This window comes from Juglans microcarpa x Juglans regia, chromosome 3D (genome assembly GCF_004785595.1).
Source record: "Juglans microcarpa x Juglans regia isolate MS1-56 chromosome 3D, Jm3101_v1.0, whole genome shotgun sequence".
In the NCBI taxonomy this organism is placed as follows: domain Eukaryota; kingdom Viridiplantae; phylum Streptophyta; class Magnoliopsida; order Fagales; family Juglandaceae; genus Juglans; species Juglans microcarpa x Juglans regia.
This window is the reverse complement of record NC_054598.1, coordinates 23,496,130-23,518,786: the sequence shown is the minus strand read 5'-3', so window position 1 is coordinate 23,518,786 and position 22,657 is coordinate 23,496,130. Positions and strand designations below refer to the sequence as shown.

The window sequence follows — 22,657 nt, the reverse complement described above, 5'->3', positions numbered from 1 at the left end:
CCACAACAACGGGCACACCCAATTTGTTCTCAGCTTTTATAGTGGCAAAGAATCTCCTCAAATTATTACTTGAACTGTTCTTCTTACATATAATCTTTGAAGAATTCATTTGTAATTTGAATTTTCAACGACTGTTTTGAGTCTTGTGTGTTTGCGCTCCCATACATTAATTCCTGTAGTATAAACATAAGGAATGGTCATTATGGGATTAATTTTTATGAATCTTGCTCATAAATATAACAGTGAAAGAAACATGATCAGAATCAAATGGAGGGTTCTTGGTCTTAATTCCCAACACAATCTAATGCAATGCATTCATGTTAGGTTGGTCTTCCTTCCTAATGAAAAACCAACTAGTGGGATTACATGATGAACATTGTCATTGAGTCTTCGAGTCACATATATGTAGAGTGACTATTTTGCTGCTGAATTAGAGAATAATATGCGCCGCCACGTCCAACAGCGAGTAGATCTGAGTGTGATCCGAGTTCCACAACCTTACCATCCCTTATCACAGCTATGTTGTTTGCCTTCTGTATTGTGGATAGTTGATGAGCTACGATTACGCATGTTCTGCCTACCATCATCTTCTCCAGTGCCTCTTGGACTAGATTTTCTGACACACTATCAAGGGCACTGGTTGCCTCGTCCAAGAGAAGTATTGTTGGGTCCTTAAGTATAGCTCTAGCTAGTGCTAGCCTCTGCTTTTGGCCTCCAGATAGTTGGGCTCCTCTTTCTCCACAGTAAGTATCATAGCCATCTTTCATAGAACTGCATTATAAAGTGTTATTTCCCTATAAGGTAGCTTAACATATTTTTTTTCTATAGCAACATAAAGAGGAGGGATCCATACCTTATAAATTCATGAGCATTTGCAAGTATTGCTGCCTTCCTTACTTCAGATTCTGAAGCATCCTCTTTACCATAGACGATGTTCTCACAAATAGTTCCAGCAAAGAGAATGGGCTCTTGACTCACTAATGCAATATGTGACCTTAACTTCCTTAAATTGTAGCTCTTGATGTCACATTCGTCTATAAATATAGATCCCCTTAAGGGGTCATAAAATCTTTCAATCAACCCAATGATAGTGGATTTGCCTGAACCACTCTGTCCTACCAGTGCCATGGCTTTCCCGGCTTCAATCTTGAGACTTAGGCCCTTGAAAATTATTTGGTTAGGCCTACTTGGATAAGAGAAATACACCTTCTTAAGTTCTATATGACCCTTGATATACTTTTTAACACTAATACCAGTGGAGCTTTTAGGTTCAATCTCACTTCTTCTGTCTATGATTGCAAAAACTGATCTAATGGCATTGCTACCTTTGGCTATATCAGAAGTCATACTTCCTGCATCTGCAATGTTCTTACCAGTGCTAATCAAGATGAAGAAAGCTTGAAATAGGTGTTTTGGGGTGACCGATTTCTGATTGACCAACCTCCCTCCGTACCAGAAAGTTAAAGATATGGCAGCTGTAGTCAAAAATTGAGAGCTAAACATTCCAAAACCTGAAAACCACGACTGTTTGACACTCTCCCTCCTAGGGCCATCCATTGCTGCTCCAAATAGACAGAGTATTCTTTTCTGTGAGGAAAATGCTGTGATGGTTTTGTGGTTGATGATAGCTTCACTTGCTAGTTGACTACCCTTACTTTGTGCTTTCTTAGCCTTTTCAGACAACCTTTTCATCAGAACACTCCTTGAATAGAAGCTTGCAATGAGCAAAGGCTGCATGGCAATCATTACAATGGCTACCCTCCAAGTGACTACTAATCCAATGACAAAAGCAACGGAGGCACTAAAGAAAACCTGAACCAGCAATGACATACGCTCCACAATTAGTGAGCGTATCATGTTAGCTTCTGTGGCTAACCGTGCACAGATGGCTGCACTTGTATTATCATCTTGATCAAACCATCCTATCTCAAAGGTTAGCAAATTTTCAAGCAAATTTTCTCTCACCCTTCTTGTTAAACACTCTCCCATAATTCCAAAATTGTAGTGTTGTAAGAGATTGGCAATGAAGCTAAGAACTGCTAGGCTTAGGAAGATGCAGCTGTAAAATCTGGTTTCTGATCTTATGGAAGAATTGTTGTCTTTGAAGTAAACTGAAACAATTGTTCCCAAGCAGTAAGCATGAATTGGTTGAATAGTTCCGAAGCCAGCAGCCCCTAAACATCCAAGTAAAGCTTGCTTCCACTCAGGTGCATTCATCTGTAGTAACCGCCATTGGGAAACTGGAGGATAGGCATGGGTTTTGGTTGTTCCATCATTATCGTGATCGTAAGGATGCATTTCTAATGAGTGTGTAAGATCAATGGAGAAAACTGAGCTGAATGGGTAGGCTGGGCTACTTTGCCTACTTGATCTCACACTTACAGGTGTCTGTGGAGCCATGGCACTAATCATTCTGCCAAGATTTGTATCCTCTCTTTGATGGTATAAACTATCGAAGGCTTCATTTTGCATTGCTGAATGCTGCAACTGAACCATTTTGCTATAGACCCCACCTTCTCCATTATTCATGTGGATTAGCTCATCATGAGACCCAGATTCGACCACACTTCCTGATTCAAGAACCACTATCAAATCAGCCCTGAGGATTGTGGAGAGGCGGTGGGCAATGATAATTGTTGTCCTTCCTTCTGATGCCTTGTCCAAGGCTTCCTGTACTATTCTTTCCGACTGTGAGTCCAAAGCACTAGTGGCTTCATCAAGCAAAAGGATTCTTGGATCTCTGATTAAAGCTCTTGCTATAGCAATCCTCTGCTTTTGCCCCCCAGACAATTGAACTCCAAATTGCCCTACCTGAGATACAAGGAAAACTTTTCCAAAGCCAAAATTAGCATTGAAAATTATCTTTCACTTGACTAGAAGTAATAAATCATGACTTACTTGAGTTTCATATCCTTGAGGAAGTTTGATGATGAAGTCATGTGCATTTGCAGCCTTAGCTGCATGGATAACTAGATCCATTGGAGCTTCTTCCTTGCCAAACAGAATGTTCTCTTTTATGGATGTTGCAAAGAGAATTGGCTGTTGGTTAACTAGTCCCATCAAGGACCTTAGCCACTTAACCTGTAGTCTCTTTATTTTGTACTTATCAAGAAGAATGTCTCCATTGACAGGGTCATAAAACCTCTCAAGTAAAGAAATTATTGTAGACTTTCCAGAACCACTACCTCCCACTAGACCTACTGTCTTTCCAGCTTCCACTCTAAGATTGAATCCTCGAAGTACTGGAGTATCAGGTCTTGATGGGTAGCTAAAGTCAATCTCTTTAAATTCGATTTCTCCTGTGACATTTGACAGAATTTTACCTTTTTCAGCTTCGGAGTCTATAATTGGAATCCGATCAATCATCTCCAGAAACCTGGTGGCAGCAATTGTTGCCTCCAAGATGGAGGAGAGATTTGGGAGGGCATTCATAATGGACCTAAAGATACAAGATTAATGTGAGTTATGAGAGAGAAACTTCTAAACTGAAGGCTATTGATATTTATATTTTTAAATAATAACAACATTTTCTTTTCTTTTCCTCTTTATATTCCAAACACCAAAATTTTATACAAGGGAACTGAACTTGAAAAACTTATTAAGTACTTGGAGAATTCTTCAATAACTTAAAATAATTTATGTAATACTCTTTTATGTAACAAACACTACATTCCAAATATTTTTGAATTAAATATCATATTTCCATTAGATTTTTGAATTTTGAAGTTTACAAGGCACAAGGTGCAAATGCTTCCGAAGCACAAAATTTTAAAAACCCGGATTCATGGGTTCCGGCCCGGATGAAACCCTGGTTCCAGTCCGGATATACCCAGGTTTCCAGGCCGGAACCCGGATGAACAGTCCTACATGTAAGTGCCAATTAAAATCAAATGATGGAAGAATTATAGTAGTATGAGTGAAAGTAACTCACACTCCTGCCAACATGACACAAACTCCAGAAATGAAAACAAGTCCTCCTTTTTCTCCTCTTTCAGTGACTAGAACACTACCGACCCAAGCCTGGAAAGCCCAAACTGCATAAATCATCCCCATGCTCCCTATCATCATTCCCTTTGTGAGGCCTTGCTTTATGCCAAGCTCCATACTTTTCTGGAGTGCACAGCTGAATCTATCCAGTGTTTGATGCTCCCCCACATATGAATAGACAGTGCGGATTGATGATATTGCTTGTTCTGCAATCCCACCTGCAATTCCATAAGCATCCCTTGCCTTTGATCCGAGGCCCTTCATTTTCTTTCCAAACCCAACTCCTGGAACGACAAACAGGAGCGAGAATGGAAGAGCGGCCAATGCAAGTCGCCGAGAAAGCACAAATGCAATTATTAGGCAAGAGATGAATGATGTAAGGTGAGCCAGGCCGTTGGGTATCTACAGTAAAATAAATGTAGATGAAGTTAACAAAATAGCATAAAGAAGAAATAAGAATCTCTTCTATCACAATCAGAAACCTTCTCAGCTATAGTGTCTTGGATTATATGGGCATCAGAAGAGATGGTAGAAACGACTTGGAAGGTGGTGGAATAAGCGGCATTGTTGTCATAGAAACCAACTTCATGCCTGAGGACTGCCCTTAAGTATTCTACTCTCATGCAATATGTTTGTCTCTCTGCAGTTCTTGTCCAGCATAGTCCCTCTGTTAAGTACGAGTTTGTATAGGCATAATCAGAACTCAAAAGTTTTAATCTAGTGCGGTGCATTAAAAATCCAAATGCTACTAATTATTGCTTTATATGCAGATTATGATTAAAAGCTGCTATACTATTACTATATGCTGATGTTTCATATTGTTCTTACCAATCAAATGGCCGTTTCAATTACTGTTTTCAGCGAGAAAATATGGGAAGAACAACTAACATGCGTTTAGGTAGAAATTGCAAAATAACCCCAAGGGTTGCCCAAGTGGTGAAAGCCTTAGTCTTGGGTATCACTTCCTTTAAAGTCTAAGGTTCAACACCTCATGGGTGCAAACAATCATTTGGAGTCATATCCCTAGTGAAAAGTCAACGATTTAACCAGGTTTTTGTAGGAAAACTTCTGAGGATGCAGTGCACGGGACCAAGATTTATTCTGCAAGGGTGGGTCCGAAGGGTGCTGCCTTGGAGAGGTTCCCGACATAAAAAAAAAAAAAAAAAAAAAAAGGTAGAAATGGGAAAATGGGAAAAAACGACGCTAGGCTTGATAAATTTACTCCCAAGTTCTAGCTTTCATGTGGGTGATAAAGAGGAAAAAAATGAAGATATGGAAATGAAAAAAAATTTGAATTTCGAGCAAGCCTCTAGGGTGCAAGATGAAGAAGCCTAATCCATCTGATGGGAAAAGATTGGACTTCTAAGACATTTTACATGGATATCTGTTGAACTATGAAGACCTGATCATTCTATAAAGCAGGGCAAGGACAAGCATTCTCTCTCTCTGTCTCTCTCTCTCTCTTAAACATGAGTCAAATTTCTTACCAACAAAAGCCGATATCCCAACTCCAATGGCAACATAAAGCAGCCTGAGTGAGTACTGCAAGAAAAAGGCATGAGGCTCTCTTACATATAGATATATCTGGTCCTGATGTAATTTAAAACCGTACTGCAGTTAGTTTGCATACCTTGTTAACAATGTCATTGGAGAAAGAAATCCCAGAAATTCCTCCATACTCATTGATCAAGCCGCTGAGAACAAGCATCGTGAGTGGAGTCATCAGCCCATCACCAATGCTGCCCAAAGTACCAAAAATCAAGAGCAACTTGTCCAGACCATCACTGTACCTGAAAAGATGACCTATGCTCCCCATATCAATTGCTTGATCTTCAACTTTTCATTTATTTCTGCAATCAAACGCACTGCCACTGGATAAAAGAGCTTAAAAAGAGGTAGTTTAGCCACCCTTTTTGGTTGTTTGTTCTGTTGTTACGTTTCTAATATCCAGTGCCAAATGGGAGAAATATGCATGAGTTTCTTAGAAAGCCGGCCTTTGTTTTGTCACTTGGTTTTGTCATCATGTATATTTCTTTATGTCGTGTTGGGTAGCTTCAACAGAATGGATCTTTCGTTAATCATACAAACCTGTAATTCTTTGTCATTTGCCTCGACGAATTCTTGTAAACTTGCGTTTGAATATTGAGATAAATTCAGTTAAATTGAGTTCTTTATGAATAGTAGTGAGTTGAATAATAGAGAGAATTATGTAGAGTCTATCTAAACTGAATTTAAAGTATGTTTTGATATTAAGATGAGTTTAATATTTTTTTATGAAAAATTGAAAAAGATTGTGGGTCCTATAAAGATGTTTTAAGTTAAAAAAAATTGTGCATCCCACGTATAAGAAAGTTTTGAGTTGGAATGAGTTTAATAATTTAAGAATTGAGTGTTTAGATATTAGACTTAATTCAAAGTTAAATTAAATTTAGCTAAATTTAAAAACTAAATGCAGCCTTAATAATCTCTCCCACGGTCCACCAAGTCCAACTAGGTTAGGGAAAGAATCCCTATTAACTAGGATAGGCACAAAAAATGTAACAATGTTACTCATTAAGGTGTGGTTTGGCAATGGCACGTGGCATGATTGACATAAATCCAAACCTTCAAAATGAAGGTTTGAAGTTCAAAATCTCCCTCTCCCAATAAAAAAAAAAAAGAAAGAAAAATGCGGTTTAGATAACGAGATGAGATGAGATGATTTTAAATGAAAATTGAAAATTGAATAAAATATTTTTAGAATATTATTTTTTAATATTATTATTATTTTATGATTTGAAAAAATTGAATTATTTATTATATTTTATGTGAAAATTTTTAAAAAATTATAATAATAAGATAAAATAAGATGAAACACTTTTATTATCCAAACGGCCTAAAAGTTTCATCTATAACATTTCGTCTTAATTTTTTTTCTTATATATAATTTACAGATCAACAATTTTGCTAAGGTTAAGCTATTTCATTCCTTCACGTCTTAAATAACTAATTAAAATTATTTTTAAAAAAATTAAAATTTTAAATTTTGAAAAATTATTTGTCTTCTTTTGTTTATAATATTTTTTTTTTTCATTTTATGTTTATATTAAAATTAATGGCCAGAGATGCTTTAGAATTAATAAAATTTTTCCCGTTAGTTATAATAATAAGAAAAATACTACTTAGTTCCGTTCAAAGTTATCGTTTTTAATTTTAATTTTAATTTTTTATTTAATAATTAAAAAATTAATTATTAATGAAATTGTATATTTTTTTAATAATTAAAGATATTAAAAAATTACTTAAAAAAATGATAAAAAAAAAATTACAAAAAGCACCATCCTAATAATAATAAATAATAATAATAATAATAAAACAGATTTATTATTTGCGATTCATCTCCTTGAATGTATCATATAATCTCTCCGTGGAACTCTTAAAAAAAAAAAAAAATTTCAGGCAAAACAAATTTGCCGAGGCGTGGGAGAATACAAAGGAGGAGAAAATGGTGAAAGTGTCGACCTACTTCGCGATGTCATTTGGAGCCTTCTTATTCTGGGAATCCATGGATAAGCTTCACGTTTGGATCGCTTTACATCAAGACGAAAAGGTTTTAATCTTTTTCTCAATTTCCTTGCTACTCATGTCTGCTGTATGTATTTGCTTCAAATTTCAAGGAAAGCCCCCCTCTGCATCCTTTTCTTCTCTTTCAATCATTTAAAAAGAATTTTCTCGATTTGGTTAAACCCTAATTTCATTTTTCAAATGTAGAGAATATCTTCGAGATTAAGACTTTCCGTATGCTAGATCTCTGTTTAGTTGTGATCTTTCGGCTGTCCCAAACGTAGTAATCGATCCATTTCGTCATTGAACTTGTCAAAATTCCGATGTTTGTTGAATTCGTGCCTTTGTTTAATTCAAATTAGATTTTTTTTTTCGTTCAAGGCTGCTTATAACTGTTTGTATAATATTTCCGATTTGAAAGATATGGTTGCTGATTTTTATGTTATCCGCGTCATATTGTTTTGATTGGTAACAAATAGATGTCTAAGCCTAAAGATTTTTTTTTTTCTATAAGTAAGAGATAATTATTATTGATATGAATGAATAAGCATAGCCAGTGTACACAGGATGTATACAAAAGAACACCTAAATACATTCTAAGAACGATAAATTAAAGATAAGAAATCATGAACATTGTTCCCATTTAAAACAATGGCTGAAAACCAAAGCAGTAAAGTGTGGATAAAAAAATTTTTCAGCTCCGTCATTGTGCGCTCCTTATCTTCAAAACATCGTGTATTCCTTTCCGACCAAATGCACCATATGATGCACAACGGGATCATCTTCCACATTGTTGCCACTTGAGGACAGTGTTGCATTTTTTTTTTTTTTGATAATTAAGACAGTCTTGCATTTTCCTCCAACAACCCAACAAATTCACCACCCTCAAAGGCATAACCCAAGCAACATCGACCCTTTGAAAGATCTCGTCCCACAACACCCTTGTTACCTCACAATGCAATAAGAGATGGTCCACCGATTCTCCATTCTTTTTACACATATAGCACCACTCCATCACTACACATCCCCTCTTCCTCAAATTGTCCGTAGTCAAAATCTTCCTAAGAGCTACATTCCATACAAAAAAAGGTTACTTTAGAAGGCACACGAAACCTCCAAATGTTTTTCCAAGGGAAAGGAGCAAAATTTTTTGTTGCCAAAATTTTATAGTACGCCTTAACTGTACATTTCTTGTGATTATTGGACCTCCACTTCAATCTATCTCGTTGTGCAATAGGAGTCCCCATGGAATATATTAGTCTGATAAAATCTGATATAATAGATAATTCTCAATCATGAAAATCCCTATTAAAAAGAATGTTCCACTGGTGAGAACCATGGGAAAATATCTGCATATCCACCACTGAAGTCTCCCTATTAGTTGCAATACGATAGAGAGCTAGAAAAGCCCTATCTAATGCATGTTGTCCACACCACACATTCCTCCAAAAACTCATTCTGTTGCCCTCACCGGCTACAAAGCGAATATGTTTTTCAAAACATGGCCTTCCCCTCCTAATAAACTTCCATAAGCCCACACCATACCCCCCCTCACTTAGTTAGAGCACCAACCCCCCGAGGGACTCGATATCTAGTGTCAATTTCCTTCCACAATGACCCTCCCTCCAAGTGATATCGCCATAGCCATTTCCCCAATAAAGCTTTATTAAAAGTTCTCAAGTTACACACTTCCAAACCCCCATTCACAATCGGAGAACATACTGTCTCCCATTTAACCAGGTGGAATTTATTCTCCTCCCCCATGACCCCCCCATAAGAATGCCCTAAAGAGTTTCTCAATCATGTTCACCACCCCTGCAGGCATAGGAAACAAAGATAAAAAAATATGTAGGGAGATTAGTAAGAGTGCTCTTAATTAGGGTGAGTCGACCCCCTTTCGATAAATACACCTGTTTCCAACCGGCCAACCTTTTCTCTATCTTCTCCACAACCCCATCCCATATGGCTCTAGCCTTAAACGTTGCTCCCAACAGAAGTCCTAGATATTTTATTGGCAGAGAAAACACCTTACAATCCAGAAGGCTTGCTAAACTGATGATATTTGAAACCATACCCACTGAAACCATCTCGGACTTACCAAGATTCACCTTGAGCCCCAACACTACTTCAAAGTATAGTAACAATGCTCATAGAGTTTGGATCTGGCAATTATCCGCTTCACAAAAGAGTAGAGTATCATCTGCAAATAGGAGATGTGAGATGATAGTAGAACCACTAGTGCCATTACCCACCTGGAAACCAGAAAGGAAACCTCCGCCAACAACGGCCTTAACCATTCGACAAAGTGCCTCCATAACTATAACAAACAGAAGAGGAGATAGAGGATCTCCTTGCCGCAAACCCCGGGAGCTATCCAAAAAACTAGTAGGTGTACCGTTAACTAGGACTGAGAGCCGAACGGTGGAAATACAATGACGCATCCAAAAGATCCACCTATCCCCAAAACCACACCTCCCAAGCAAGTATAAAAGGAATTCCTAATTCACGTGGTCATAAGTATTTCCTTTTCCATGTCAAGCTTGCAAAGGATACCTGAAACTCCTTCTCGCAATCTATGATCCAAGCACTCATTTGCAATAAGAACCGAGTCAAGAATTTGTCTCTCACGAATAAATGCGTTCTGAGGCTTGGAAATAATATGTTCCAGCACAAGGCTTAACCGGTTGGCCAGAACCTTCGCAATAATCTTGTACATGCCACTAAGCAAGCTTATAGGACGGAAGTCCTCAATACTCGAGGCCTTGTGTTTCTTGGGGATGAGAATAATGAACGTCGCATGAAGGGATTTTTCAAACTTTTGAAAAGAATGGAATTCACTAAATACCTGCATAACATCACCTTTCACGATGTCCCAACAAGTTTTAAAGAAACCCATCGAAAAGCCATCCGGGCCCGGCGTTTTGTCCTTAGTTATACCGGAAATGACCTTATAGATCTCATCTTCATCAAAAGGTCTCTCCAAAACACTCGCACTCTATGAACAATTGCCTCAAAAGACAAGTTAGCAAGCTTCGGCCTCTAGCAGGCCGGTTCTATGAGAAGGTTCTCATAATAATGCACAACATGGTTTTCTAGTTCGGAGGGAGAAGAGAGCACTTGAGTACCTAAATGTAGTGACTCAATAGCGTTGCTGCGCCGATGTGAATTAGCCACTTTGTGAAAAATATTTGTACATTTATCACCTTCATTCAACCAAAGGGACCTAGATTTTTGTCTCCAAGAGGTCTCCTCCGACAATAATACCCTCTCCAAGTTAGCCACAACCGTACCCTTCCTCAATAACACCTCTTCCGATGTGTCACAATAATTCTCTTCCCTCTAACTCCTGCAATTCCTCCAAAAGGGTAGACTTCTTATTGTTAATGTGACCAAAAACTTCCAAGTTCCATTTCTTCAAATCTTGCTTCAAAGCCTTCAGTTTACCTGCAAGAATGAAACTTGGAGTGCCAGTGAACTGATACGATGACCACCAAGCACGCACCATCCTACAAACCCATCCACTGTTAACCACATATTTTCAAATTTGAAATATCGGTGACCCCTATGTATACCCCCACAGTCTAGCAAAATAGGATAATGATCTGAGTTGACTTGAACTAGCCATTTCTGACATAACTCCGGATAATGGGCTTCCCACGAAGGAGAGACGAGGAATCTATCCAACTTTGACCAAACCCGACCATTTGATCAAGTGAACTCGCCCCCAACAAGGGGGAGATCCATAAGGTCCAGATAAAAAATGAACTTGGAAAACTCCTCCATGGCCATAGAATTCCGATAGTGCGCCGATCGCTCACTAGGAAAGTAAGTAATGTTAAAATCACCCCCCATGCACTACGACACTTCCCATAAGGAGTATAAATCCGCCAACTTCTCCCATAGCCTTCTCCTATCCCTGTCCATGTTTGGTCTATAAATACTTGCAAAAGCCCATTCCCACCCGTCTACAACATTTTTTAAGAGAGTAGCTACCGAGAAATCTCCAATACACTCTTCAACCGCTTCAACTACTCTTCTATCCCACATTAATAACACTCCACCTGAGGCTCCCAAAAAGGCCAAGTAAGACCAATCCACATATGGACATCCCCATAAACTCCGCACAATTCTTCTATCGAACACCCGCATCTTTGCTTCTTGTAGAGACACCACATCTACCTTCCACATCCCAATAACGATTTAATATGGAGGCGTTTATTATGATCATTAAGCCTCTGCACATTCCAAGATAGAATCTTAGGCTTCATGGAAACATAGAATGCCCCTCCCTTTCGATTTATCCCTTCCGCCACTCCCTTCCTTTGCATCATAATTGATAGAACAAGTGAGTCTTTTAAATTCCCTATCTCATTTTGTGGCTAACTTCAAACGACCATCTTCTATCACTATGAGAAGGGCCTTAAATTGTTCTTCTTAGCCTACACAAGAGACCCCGATAACAGCTTGTAACTCCTCCACCTTCTTGGAAACCCAATCTGAAGAACAACTCCCATTGATAGGATTGGGAGGGATTGTACACAGATGTGTTAAAATGACCCCCTCCCCACCAGAACAACTCCCATTATCATCAAGGGCCAGTTGTAAATTTGAAACTGGATCACTGGATCTGTGACACAAGCTAACTCAGATCTGTCACTGGATACCACAACAGTGTCAGGAAGCCTCATATTTTCGAGTGGGGTGCAAACCACCTGAGTGGTCCCATCACTTCAACCCCTCTCCAGCGTCTTCTCCAAGGTTGGAATGCAAATCGGAATGTGTGGAACTCTCTCTAGCGTTTTTTATGGCACAGATGAGCCAGTGGGGCCTCCGACCACCTCGACTCTATTTCTCGGGACTCTGTTTGTGCACATTCCGGCACCCCAGACGTCAACAATGGGCCCACAACCTTTGACGGCGACCCCTAACGCATCGCCAGTGGTGGGGGTTGAGGCCCACCCGACGACGATGGAGTATCGGCTCTCAGTGGCTGACGTCTACAAACTGCCACCACAACCTGAGGCTGCAAGACAGGCTAGGCCTGTTGAGCCATGCAGAAGGCCTATTGGGCCTGCGGGTTAGGCCACTGGGCATTCACTTGGGGCCCATTGGCTAAGCTTAGTTCACGTTTCCCTTTCCTTTTAGAACTAGGCCCTTCTACCTGGCCCAAGCCCAACTCCATCCACCCCACCTCCTCAACACAGCATTTCACTATCTCCATATTACTCTGCAGAGTAAAAATTTGAGTCTGCATTTCTGACAAGAGACGAACGATGCTTTCCTTGTTGAGGCCAGGACCTCCCCATTCCTCTGCGCCCCTACAAAACCAGCATCACTCCCACGCATGTCAGAGCTAGAGCCCAGTCTAGCAGTTCCTCAAGCAATGTCCAGAAAGCTCGGTTTCTGTAAAGCTACTAGGTGCGAAGCAATGGAGTGTTGAGGCAGTGCTGCTGTCGACCCTAGCAATGCTGACCCAACAACATGCCCTTCTCTACCAGCCTCCCTCTAGACCTTCGCCAACCTCCTCTATCCCACTCCATCTCTGTCCTCAGGAATAAAAATACAGTTCCGACGACCCCCTTGTTTATATTCCACCAAAGCCATGAATGCTCCTTGAGGATTGGAATATCTATGAGCTATAAAACCCCTATCTCCTTCCCGATGAGTTGTGTAGAACTCTCTTCTCCCCATCTTCAAGCAATCATCCAGTGCCTTGATGAACCAACTTGTTGCACTTGATCCCAAGTATAGTTTTTTTACAAACTTCCAGCCACGTTCAGTGGCACCCTAGGACCATACGTCGCCACCACAAAAGACTTAAATTCAATGTTATCAATGTTAACAACATTCGTAGCTACCATTTTCCTACCCATGCAGTCACGGATCACTCAATCAATCTCCCATAGACATCAACACGGTCCAAACTAACCCAAAAAAAAAAAAAAAAAAAGGAAGGAGAGAGAAAAATCTACCACATCCAATTGAGATTAATTTCTCATTTTCTGCTGTAGTGAGATTAATTTCGATTTTTTGTTCATTTTTTGACAGAGAGAGAGACTGGAGAAGGAAGCGGAGATCAAGAGAGTCCGGGAGGAGCTATTGAAACAAGCCAAACATAGGGACTCTCTCCTGTGATCACGTTGTGTTTTTATGCGGGTGGTGTTTTCTCTAAATTCCTCTCGTTATTTTTACCTGAATTGTCTAGTGCCGTATTGATAAAAAAGCTTAACAATCTGTTTCAAGCTGATGAGTTTGTCCGTTACGAATTTTATTTTTACCTGCTTTATGAACCAGCGCAATTGTATCTGCCTGCACCTGTTGGAATGTTTAGTGAAGTTGGTTTTAATAAGACTATTACATCTTCTATGAGTTTATTTGATGTAATAGAAGCAGTAATTGAAATTAAGAGAAACTGCATGTTTTGCTTGAATACTTTGCCTTGTTGATTATATTAGAGGTAAACTGTGAACTGTTGTTGAGAAAGTAAGGCTGGATTTTGTCTCACTAGCTTGCTTTTTTCTGTATTGTGCTTGGAAATTATTATGTTTGGTGTAAAACAAATGTCTATAATCAAGGCCTGTTTAGCCAGCTGAATGTACACGTTTATGTGCGAGAGTCTAAAACCTTCTTGAATGTATGCATATGAGTTTCTTCCCGGTGATCTTTTAATAAATCCACTGCAGTATATGTAGCAATATAAGCAGAGTTGGGGCAATTCTTCCACAATTTTTCAAAATAACATCCACTTGTTTTATTTTTAATAATGCAAGTATTTGATAGATACCCTCTTTAGATCTTTCATGCGCAGCCTCGTTTTTTTTTTAATTTTTAATTTTTTTTTTTAATTTTAAACTAAAGATTCTATCCTATGTATAATGAGCTGATTTCATCAGCTGGTTCCTGTCTCTGCAGAATTTCTGTTCCAATGCTGTCAATAGGACCTTTTACCTTTTTTTTGATAGAAGAAATGAACTTTATTGAATCTCAACAGAACATTACATCTGGTTTTCAACCCAGACAACTTGTTAAATGAATTGTGGAACTTGATCCCACCACACTACAATATGGTCTACATTCCATGCATGCCTAGCAAGCCGATGGGCTGCCTCATTCCCCATTCTGTTAACATGCTGAATTCTGCAGCTGCTGATGGGACCTTTTACTTTTGTAAGTAAAAATAATAGTATTTGTGAAACCAGAGGGAGTAACTTCCATATATGAGTTGTATATGAAAAGTATTCTCCATAACTAGCCATCCCAAATACAGTAAATCCAAAGAATCTGAAAATGTCAAGAGACTACTTCCATCTAAAGAAGTTAAAAAAATTAGTGTTTGGACATCAGTGTCAAATAGTAGTTTAAGAATCTTTAGATTGGGATCTAGTCTATATTATATATAAGGTATAACTGTCTTAGTTTTCGTTTAGGGCTTGTTTCTGTGGGATAGGATCTGGTCGGTTTAGGGCTTGGTTTGGTGGTTTTTTTCCCCATTCATTCAGGTGGTTCTTATGTATATTTCTTGGGTACAGTGGGTACACCCTTTGGTTTTTAATGATTTTTTATCACTTATTTATTTTTTAAAAAAGGAGTTTATAACCATATTGAAGATACAGCTCAGGAATTTCAACTATCATGCTTCATCCATACATAGCCTTTACAAAAGTTATGCCTTGGTGCTCTCATGGTAGGTGACACCAGCATCCTGAAAGCACTCCATGCAAAAATCAACATTGTCAAAAAGATTTCCTTGGCGTCAGCTTTAAAACCCATTTCAGTGCCACTTATTAGATGCCCATTAGTTGTAGGTTCAATATCTTTCCCACAAGAATTGGCAGGATGGCCATCAAAGGACTAAGGTGGAGGGCTTGTAAACTTCTGTCGCAGTCTTAATGTTTTCTGTGTATCATTTTTTTACAAGTATGTTTCCTCTGTGAAGAGAAAAGCAATGCAAGTGAGATGTTTGATGAAATGCCTCAAAGGGCTCTCGCTTTTCATAATATCATTCGCTGCTATGGTTTTCCTTAATACATGAGCACACTGTGCTGTACAATATTTATAGGCAGTTTCTCAAGTGTAATTCTGTTACAGAAGGAAGAATATATTCTAGATGCTTCCAAGGTTCCTTTATTCCGTTTCCTCCATCCTGAGCTGGCAATTTTGTTTCTCCATTCTGTTTTGGTAGTGCGTTGGTAGCAGAGGCTTGTTTTGAGCAGGTGTGCTCAAGTGCAGGATATTCAGATGCTCTAATATCCCCTTGCGATTCAAGTAGCACAGGCATAGGCACAATAGTGAGGCTTGAACGTAGAAAAGAAAATATAGCCGGGAAAGCGGTTTTGTAAGAATATCTGCAATTTGATCTTTGCTTGAAACGAAGTCGACAACTAGTTGTTTTGCAGCGACACGATCTCATACAAAGTGGTAATCTAGATCAACATGTTTGATACGTGAGTGCATAACAAGATTAACAGACAAGTAAATGGCACCAAGGTTATCACATAATAAATTTGGCATATCAGAAATAAAAATTCCTAGTTCTTTCAACAAAGATTGCAACCATAAGAGTTCACAAGTAGTATTAGCCACAGATTTATATTCAGCCTCAGTAGAGAACTGTGCAATAGTGGGTTGTTTGTTAGAACCCCAAGAAATTAAGTGGGAACCAAAATATATACAAAAACCCCCAGTTGATTTACGATCATCAGGGCATCTAGCACAATCCGTATCTAAAAAGGCAATAAGTTTAAAGGAAGAAATAGAGGAAAAATAAAGCAATAAGTTTAAAGGAAGAAATAGAGGAAAAATAAAGGCCAGAAGATGAGGTTAGTCAAAGATAATGCATGATGTGTTTTACAGCTTGCCAATGTGGAATGCGAGGACAATGCATGTATTGACACACCCTATTGACAACAAACGATATATCAGGCCTAGTAAATGCAAGATATTGAAGACTCCCAACCACACTCTTGTAGAGGCTTAGAGCTGAGGATGCTCAAAAGAGGAACCTTCATGCGCAGTGAGCTTGGTTGAGATGGACATAGGTGGCACAAATTTGGACTGATGCATGTTAGTGTGATGTAATAGGTCAAAAATGTATCTAGCTTGGGACAAAAACAAACCATTAGCAGTGCGATTGACCTGAATTCCTAAGAAATAGTGCAACTGTCCAAGGTCTTTAATAGGGAAGGTATTACGCAGAGAAACAATGAAATCATTAATTAAAGATGAATCAGAAGTTGTGACTACAATATCATCTATGTAAACCATAACATAGATCGAAGCAGCAGCAGATGAGAGTATAAGCAATGACGAATCAGATGATGAAGCATGAAAACCTAAATCTAACAATTTAGAACTCAGTTTAGAGAACCAAGCCCTAGGGCTTGTTTCAGACCATATATTGATTTTTTGAGTTTACAGAGATAATGAGGAAAGTCAAGATTCACAAACCCAATCGGTTGCTCTATGAAGACATCCTCCTCCAGATCACCGTGCAAGAAGGCATTATGCACATCCAATTGATGAAGAGGCCATTTCCGAGTGACTGCAATAGAAAGTAAGAGTCAGATAGTAACTGGCTTGACCACTGGACTAAGGCTGCGTTTGGATGTTGAGCTGAGCTGAGCTGAGTTGAGTTCTTTATGAATGGTAGTGAGTTGAGCAATTGAGGGAATTATGTGAGACCCATCTAAACTGAGTTTAAAGTGTATTTGGATGTTAAGATGAGTTTAGTATTTTTTATAAAAAATTGAAAAAGGTTGTGTATAAAGATGTTTTAAGTTGAAAAAAATTGTGAGTTCCACATGTAAGAAGGTTTTCAGTTGGGATGAGTTTAATAATTTGAGAGTTTGGTATTTGGGTATTAGACTCAGTTTAAAGTTAGACTGAACTCAGTTTGGGAACCAAACGTAGCCTAAAAGTCTTGGAATAGTCAAGCCCCGCCTGTTGATGGAACCCTTTTGCAACAAGGCGAGCCTTACGTCGTTCTAGGGATCCATCAGCATGCCTTTTAGTTTTAAAAACCCATTTTGAACCAAGGACATTGAGGTTGGGACTGGGAGGAACTAAATCCCAAGTTTGATTCTGAAGTAGAGCTTCGAATTCACTAGCCATGGCAGCACACCAGACCATAAATTTTGAAGCCTCTGTATAAGAGGTGGGCTCTTCGGGAATGATGGAAGACTCGGTGAGGGAGTCCGACGGTTTAGGTGGAGGCCATTTGATGGTTCCATCCGTTCAGATTTTGGGACATGAATGATTGGTTTTAGATCTTGTGAGCATTGGATGTATAGAAGAAGGAGAAGGGCCTGAGTGTTGTGGTGAAGGAGAGTGGGAGTTTGCGGAAGACGGCGCAGAGAGAGGAGTGTTGTTCTGAGATGAAGAATGAGATTCTAGGGTTTGTGAATTCGACTGAGTGCTGAGGGGCGTATGGGCTTGAGGAAGAAAAGAAGAGTGGGCCAGTGAATGAAATGAGATTTGAGTTAGTGAATGGGCCTACAAGTTAGAGAAGGCAGGGGATAAGTCACGCGAATGGGAGGGCTCGATGTATAAAGAAGTTGATGGGCTTGTAGGTACGGGAATAGAGACCAACGAGTGAGTTAGACTTGGAGGAGCAAGGGAAGTAGATGAACAGGAAGAGGAAAAAGGAAATTGGGTCTCATCAAACCTTATGTCTCTTGAGATGTATCTACAACCTGTTGGAAGATGAAGACAGTTGTACCCTTTGTGGTCCGAACTGTAACCAAAGTTGACGATTAAAAGGGCGGAGATTAGGCCAACAAGCCAAGCCAAATATCCGTAAAAAATTGTAGTCAGGAGTAATTTTAAATAAGGCTTGAAAATGGGAGATATTATTTAAAATTGGAGTGGACGTTCTATTTATAAGAAAAGTAGCAGTTTGAAAAGCATCATCCCAAAATTTTGTTGGTGCAGAAGATTGGGCTAAAAGAGAAAGCCCAGTTTCCACAATATAACGGTGACGCCTCTCAGCACTACCATTTTGAGCATGAGAGTAAGGGCATGTAATGCGATGAGAAATTCCAATATGTTTAAGAAGACCATGAAAGGGACAGAATTCACCACCCCAGTCAGTTTGCACCATAGTAATATTAGAAGAAAATGTATTGCTTACATATTTAATAAAAGCTAAGAAAATAGTGGAAATATCAGATTTTGTACATAAAGTACCAGATGTATTTAGTAAAATATCAGCAACTGACAAACAAAATCTAAAACTACTGGAGGATAGCACAAGCGTTGGTCTCCATACATCTAAAAATAAAAGCTGAAAAGGATAACTAGAACGGGAAGGTGATGGTGGGTGTGGAAGTGCATGAGATTTAGCTTGAAGACAAGCATTACAAATGGAAGAGTGAGTGATGGATGTGACTGGGAGATTATTTTGGAAAATAGTGAGAGAAGTTATATGAGGTGAAGAATGACCAAGACGGAAATGCCATATTTGAAGAGTGGTCCATTCACCAATAAGAGCATGACAAGTAGAGGAAGCAGTCGAACATGATATGGCCTCCACAGCAGTTGGAAGCACGTACAGACCATTCCTAACGAGGCCTGAAGAAGTATCTCCCGGGTATGCAAATCCTTCACAAGAAAATCAAATGAATTAAATTCAAAGAAAATTGAGTTATCTAAACAAAATTGACATACAGATAATAAATTCTTAGAAATTGAAGGAACATGAAATAATTAACGGAGAAGGAATTTTCCAGAAGGAGTTGGAAGAAGGCCAGCGCCAATATTCTGAATGGACAGTGAAGAGCCATCACCAATATTTAGTTGTTTAGGACCATGATACGACAGTGATTCCAAATTGAGATTAGAAAAATCTGTCGAAAATGATTAGTAGCTGTAGAGTCTGAAAACCAAGAAGAGGAATAAGGAGAAGATGGAGGAATAGTCGTGTAATTTGCCACGAGAAAGGAAGGAGATGGAGCCTGATATGTGTGTGAAAACTGATGGTAGCATGTAAGAGGAGAGTGGCCAACACGATGACAAAGTTGACAAGTGGGTTTATTCGTGTTCTGTGAAGAGAAGAAATTATGGGATGAAACCAATGGGTTGCGACCACCCCGGCCTCGCTAAAAGCCATGACCACAGCCTCGGTTAGGTGGGGCTGAAGGAAAAGAAGGGCGCACCAGAGAGCAATTAGCAGAAAATGTAGTGCCCGAGAGAGTGGTATGTGTTTGATGGGCATGCCTCGACTCATAGTTTAAGAGAAAGCTATAAACCTGAGATGAGGATAGTGGTTCAGGTCTAGTGGTAATAGAAGTGACCACAGACTCGTACTCAGACCCTAGACCAGCTAAGAGATAGACACTAATTCAGAAGGAGAGAGGGGATGTTCGGCAGCATTAAGAGAAGCTACTAGAGCTTTGGCTTTATGGAAATAGGCTGAGATTGTTTCAGAACCTTTCTTGAGGGTAGCCAACTGGAATTGGGTTTGCATGATATGGGCAGTCGATTGGGTAGAGAAGAGGCTATGGAGGGTGGACCATTTTTCTTGAGAGGTGGAACATATTTCTTGAGAGGTGGAACAATCAAGAACTTGAGCTAGAACAGTGTCAGTAAGAGAAGCGTTGAGAGCCGAAACAATCAACTGATCTTGGAGCAACCATGAAGTATGTGCAGGATTGTGTTTATCGGCAATAGTGGGAGGTGGGATGGGTATGGAGCCATCGAAGTATCCGTAGAGCTGATGGCCTTTAAGGAAGGGAAGGATTTGTGCCTTCCAGAGTAGGTAATTATCATTTGAGAGTTTGATAATAATGAGGTGAGCTACAGAATTTGTGATGGAGGGATTAGGAGATGCGGATTTGGAAGGATCCATGACAAGTTGAGGAGAGAAAAAATAAATAAATAAATAAACTGGACAGGGGTCCTACGGAGCTCTCTGATACCATGACGTTTGATGAAATGCCTTAAAGGGCTCTTGCTTTTCATAATATCATTCGCAGCTATGGTTTTCCTTAATACATGAGCACACTGTGCTGTACAATATTTATAGGCAGTTTCTCAAGTGTAATTCTATTACAGAAGGAAGAATATATTCTAGATGCTTCTACAAGGTTCTTTTATTCCGTTTCCTCCATCTTGAGCTGGCAATTCTGTTTCTCCATTTGGTTTTGGTAGTGCGTTGGCAGCGGAGGATTGTTTTGAGCAGGTGTGCTCAGGTGCAGGATTATCAGATGCTCTAATACTCTGTATCACATGGTTTCAAGTTCTTGCGCTTCTTCAGCTTGTTTGAATCATTAAGGAGAGTAAGTTGCATGTTTTGATATGTGATTCTACGTTACATGTGGAACTGTTTTGATCTATCATGCAAGCAAAAATTAAAAATAAAATAGAAATAGATGATGGTGCATGTATATGTTCATTGAACCAGTAACAAGGATGTGATGGATATTTAAAGATACTTTGTTATTATCTTAGGGGTAGTGACTACTCCCTTTCAAAGTAGTCTTGTTATCATTATCTTGGAATACATTTTACATGGACAAAATAGAGTTGCAATGCAGATGTTGTAAAATATGTCAGAGTTAGAGGTGACTCCAGGAATAAGGTTTATTCATCCGCGAAACCATCTATCTATAGATGCCTCTTTGTACATTTTGACTGAATTGTGCTCTACCTTAAACTTAATTGAAAATTTGTAAATATGTGTCTTAAACGAGAGGTGTCCATACTCAAAAAACTGGCTAGCGTGTTTTGTCATCATTCACATAAAAAAGTGCCCAACATGTGTTGCAATGCATATCTTACTGAAGTTGGGTCTGGGCATTCCTTTGGTAGTGTCAATGCAATCTTACTCAGGTTTCTGCCCACATTCTGTATTTTTTTTTTACCATCCTTAACATTGGTCTTCTTAGCGAGTGAAATTAGAAGTTTGGGAAGAAGGTGTAACTCGTAAGCCATGTTGCGTTGGTTGCGTCTATTTCATTTTTGTAACAAGTTATAATTCCCAAGGTTGTATAGATAATGGTTTCATCCTCTGAACCTTTTTTGTTTTTTGAGCAATGTGCTATTTTCAATAACATAAAGAATTTACAAGTTCATGGCGGAAAATCTTGCATGTGTCCAGTATAAGGAATTATGAATAAGAGGGTCAAGAGAATTGTTGTCACTCTAGAAGGCGGCAGCTATATTTTGAGTGAGTTCATGTTCTCTTTTGTTTGCACATCGTTGGACTTGAATCGAATTTCTGTGTTGCAATTTCTGGATAAGAATCTAAGATGCACTGAGTCTTCAATTATATAGTTGATTTGCAAATCAGAATCTTGAATAGGATGAGTTAGTGCCAAATAAACAAGCTTTGAATCTCCTATTACGATGTAATTTCCTGCCTTGGGACAGTTGCTTATTTAATGGCCAATAATGCATACTGTGCTTCTCCAATGAGGTGATGTGGCTGGCATGCTTTTTACCTAGGATTGTGTTAAATCTCCATGATTATTTCTGCATATTTCCATTAAAATGGTGAAATTGTCTCTAATAGCAGCATCTTTTTTTTATAAGTGGAGGTTTCTAGTGAGTGAAGGGGTGGAATTTTTTGTATATGGTTCTGTGCTTGGCCATGCTCTCGAGATAGTCTTGTAATGTGCTTGACCAATAAGAAGGGGCTGGTATGGGTTGACCTTTGTTAGCTCAGTTTCTATACATCCTAAAGTGCCCACTGGACAGGATGGATAATTTAGCTATATAGAGATGGGTTGATTGAAGATGAATTGTAAATCCAAAGGGTAGGGGAAGAATACCAAATATGGCAAATAATGCAGAGTGGCAATCTAGGTAATGTTCTATAGTTTTAAATGAAGACTGCGTAGAAGGTAATTTATGTCTGTAGAGGGATGGAGTTGGAGAAGAGTGGCAACTTTTATTTTGGTGGGGAAGAGTTTTCCATGGAATTAATTTGAGCCTACCATGCAGATTGTGTTTCTTAAGTTCATTAAGGCTCTGTTTGGATGTTGAGCTGAGTTGAATTCTTTAGGAATAATAGTTAATTGAGATGGTGTATGGAAACAAGTATAAAAGGTAAGTAGACTAATTATACAAATTAGACAGATTCCTAGAATTAAGGTGACTGATTTTCTGGAGATGGTGAATCTGGAAAATA

The 22,657-nt window shown here is 39.0% G+C and overlaps 1 protein-coding gene and 1 long non-coding RNA gene across 2 annotated transcripts; one reads left to right on the top strand and one right to left on the bottom strand.

Annotated features, from left to right (window-relative positions):
- Positions 1-211: 211 nt before the first annotated feature.
- On the bottom strand, positions 212-5,803 carry LOC121255153 (putative multidrug resistance protein). Its single transcript, XM_041155432.1, has 7 exons — positions 5,618-5,803; positions 5,475-5,529; positions 4,470-4,654; positions 3,932-4,389; positions 2,899-3,439; positions 854-2,811; positions 212-771 (listed from the first exon to the last, which is right to left on the bottom strand). Exons 1-7 carry the CDS (start codon positions 5,801-5,803, stop codon positions 396-398), a joined length of 3,759 nt encoding a protein of 1,252 aa, XP_041011366.1. The 3' UTR covers positions 212-395.
- A 1,538-nt stretch (positions 5,804-7,341) lies between these two features.
- LOC121256611 lies at positions 7,342-13,960 on the top strand. Its single transcript, XR_005939034.1, has 2 exons — positions 7,342-7,576; positions 13,579-13,960. It is a non-coding gene; the product is annotated as an uncharacterized LOC121256611 (long non-coding RNA).
- The last annotated feature ends 8,697 nt before the right edge of the window (positions 13,961-22,657 follow it).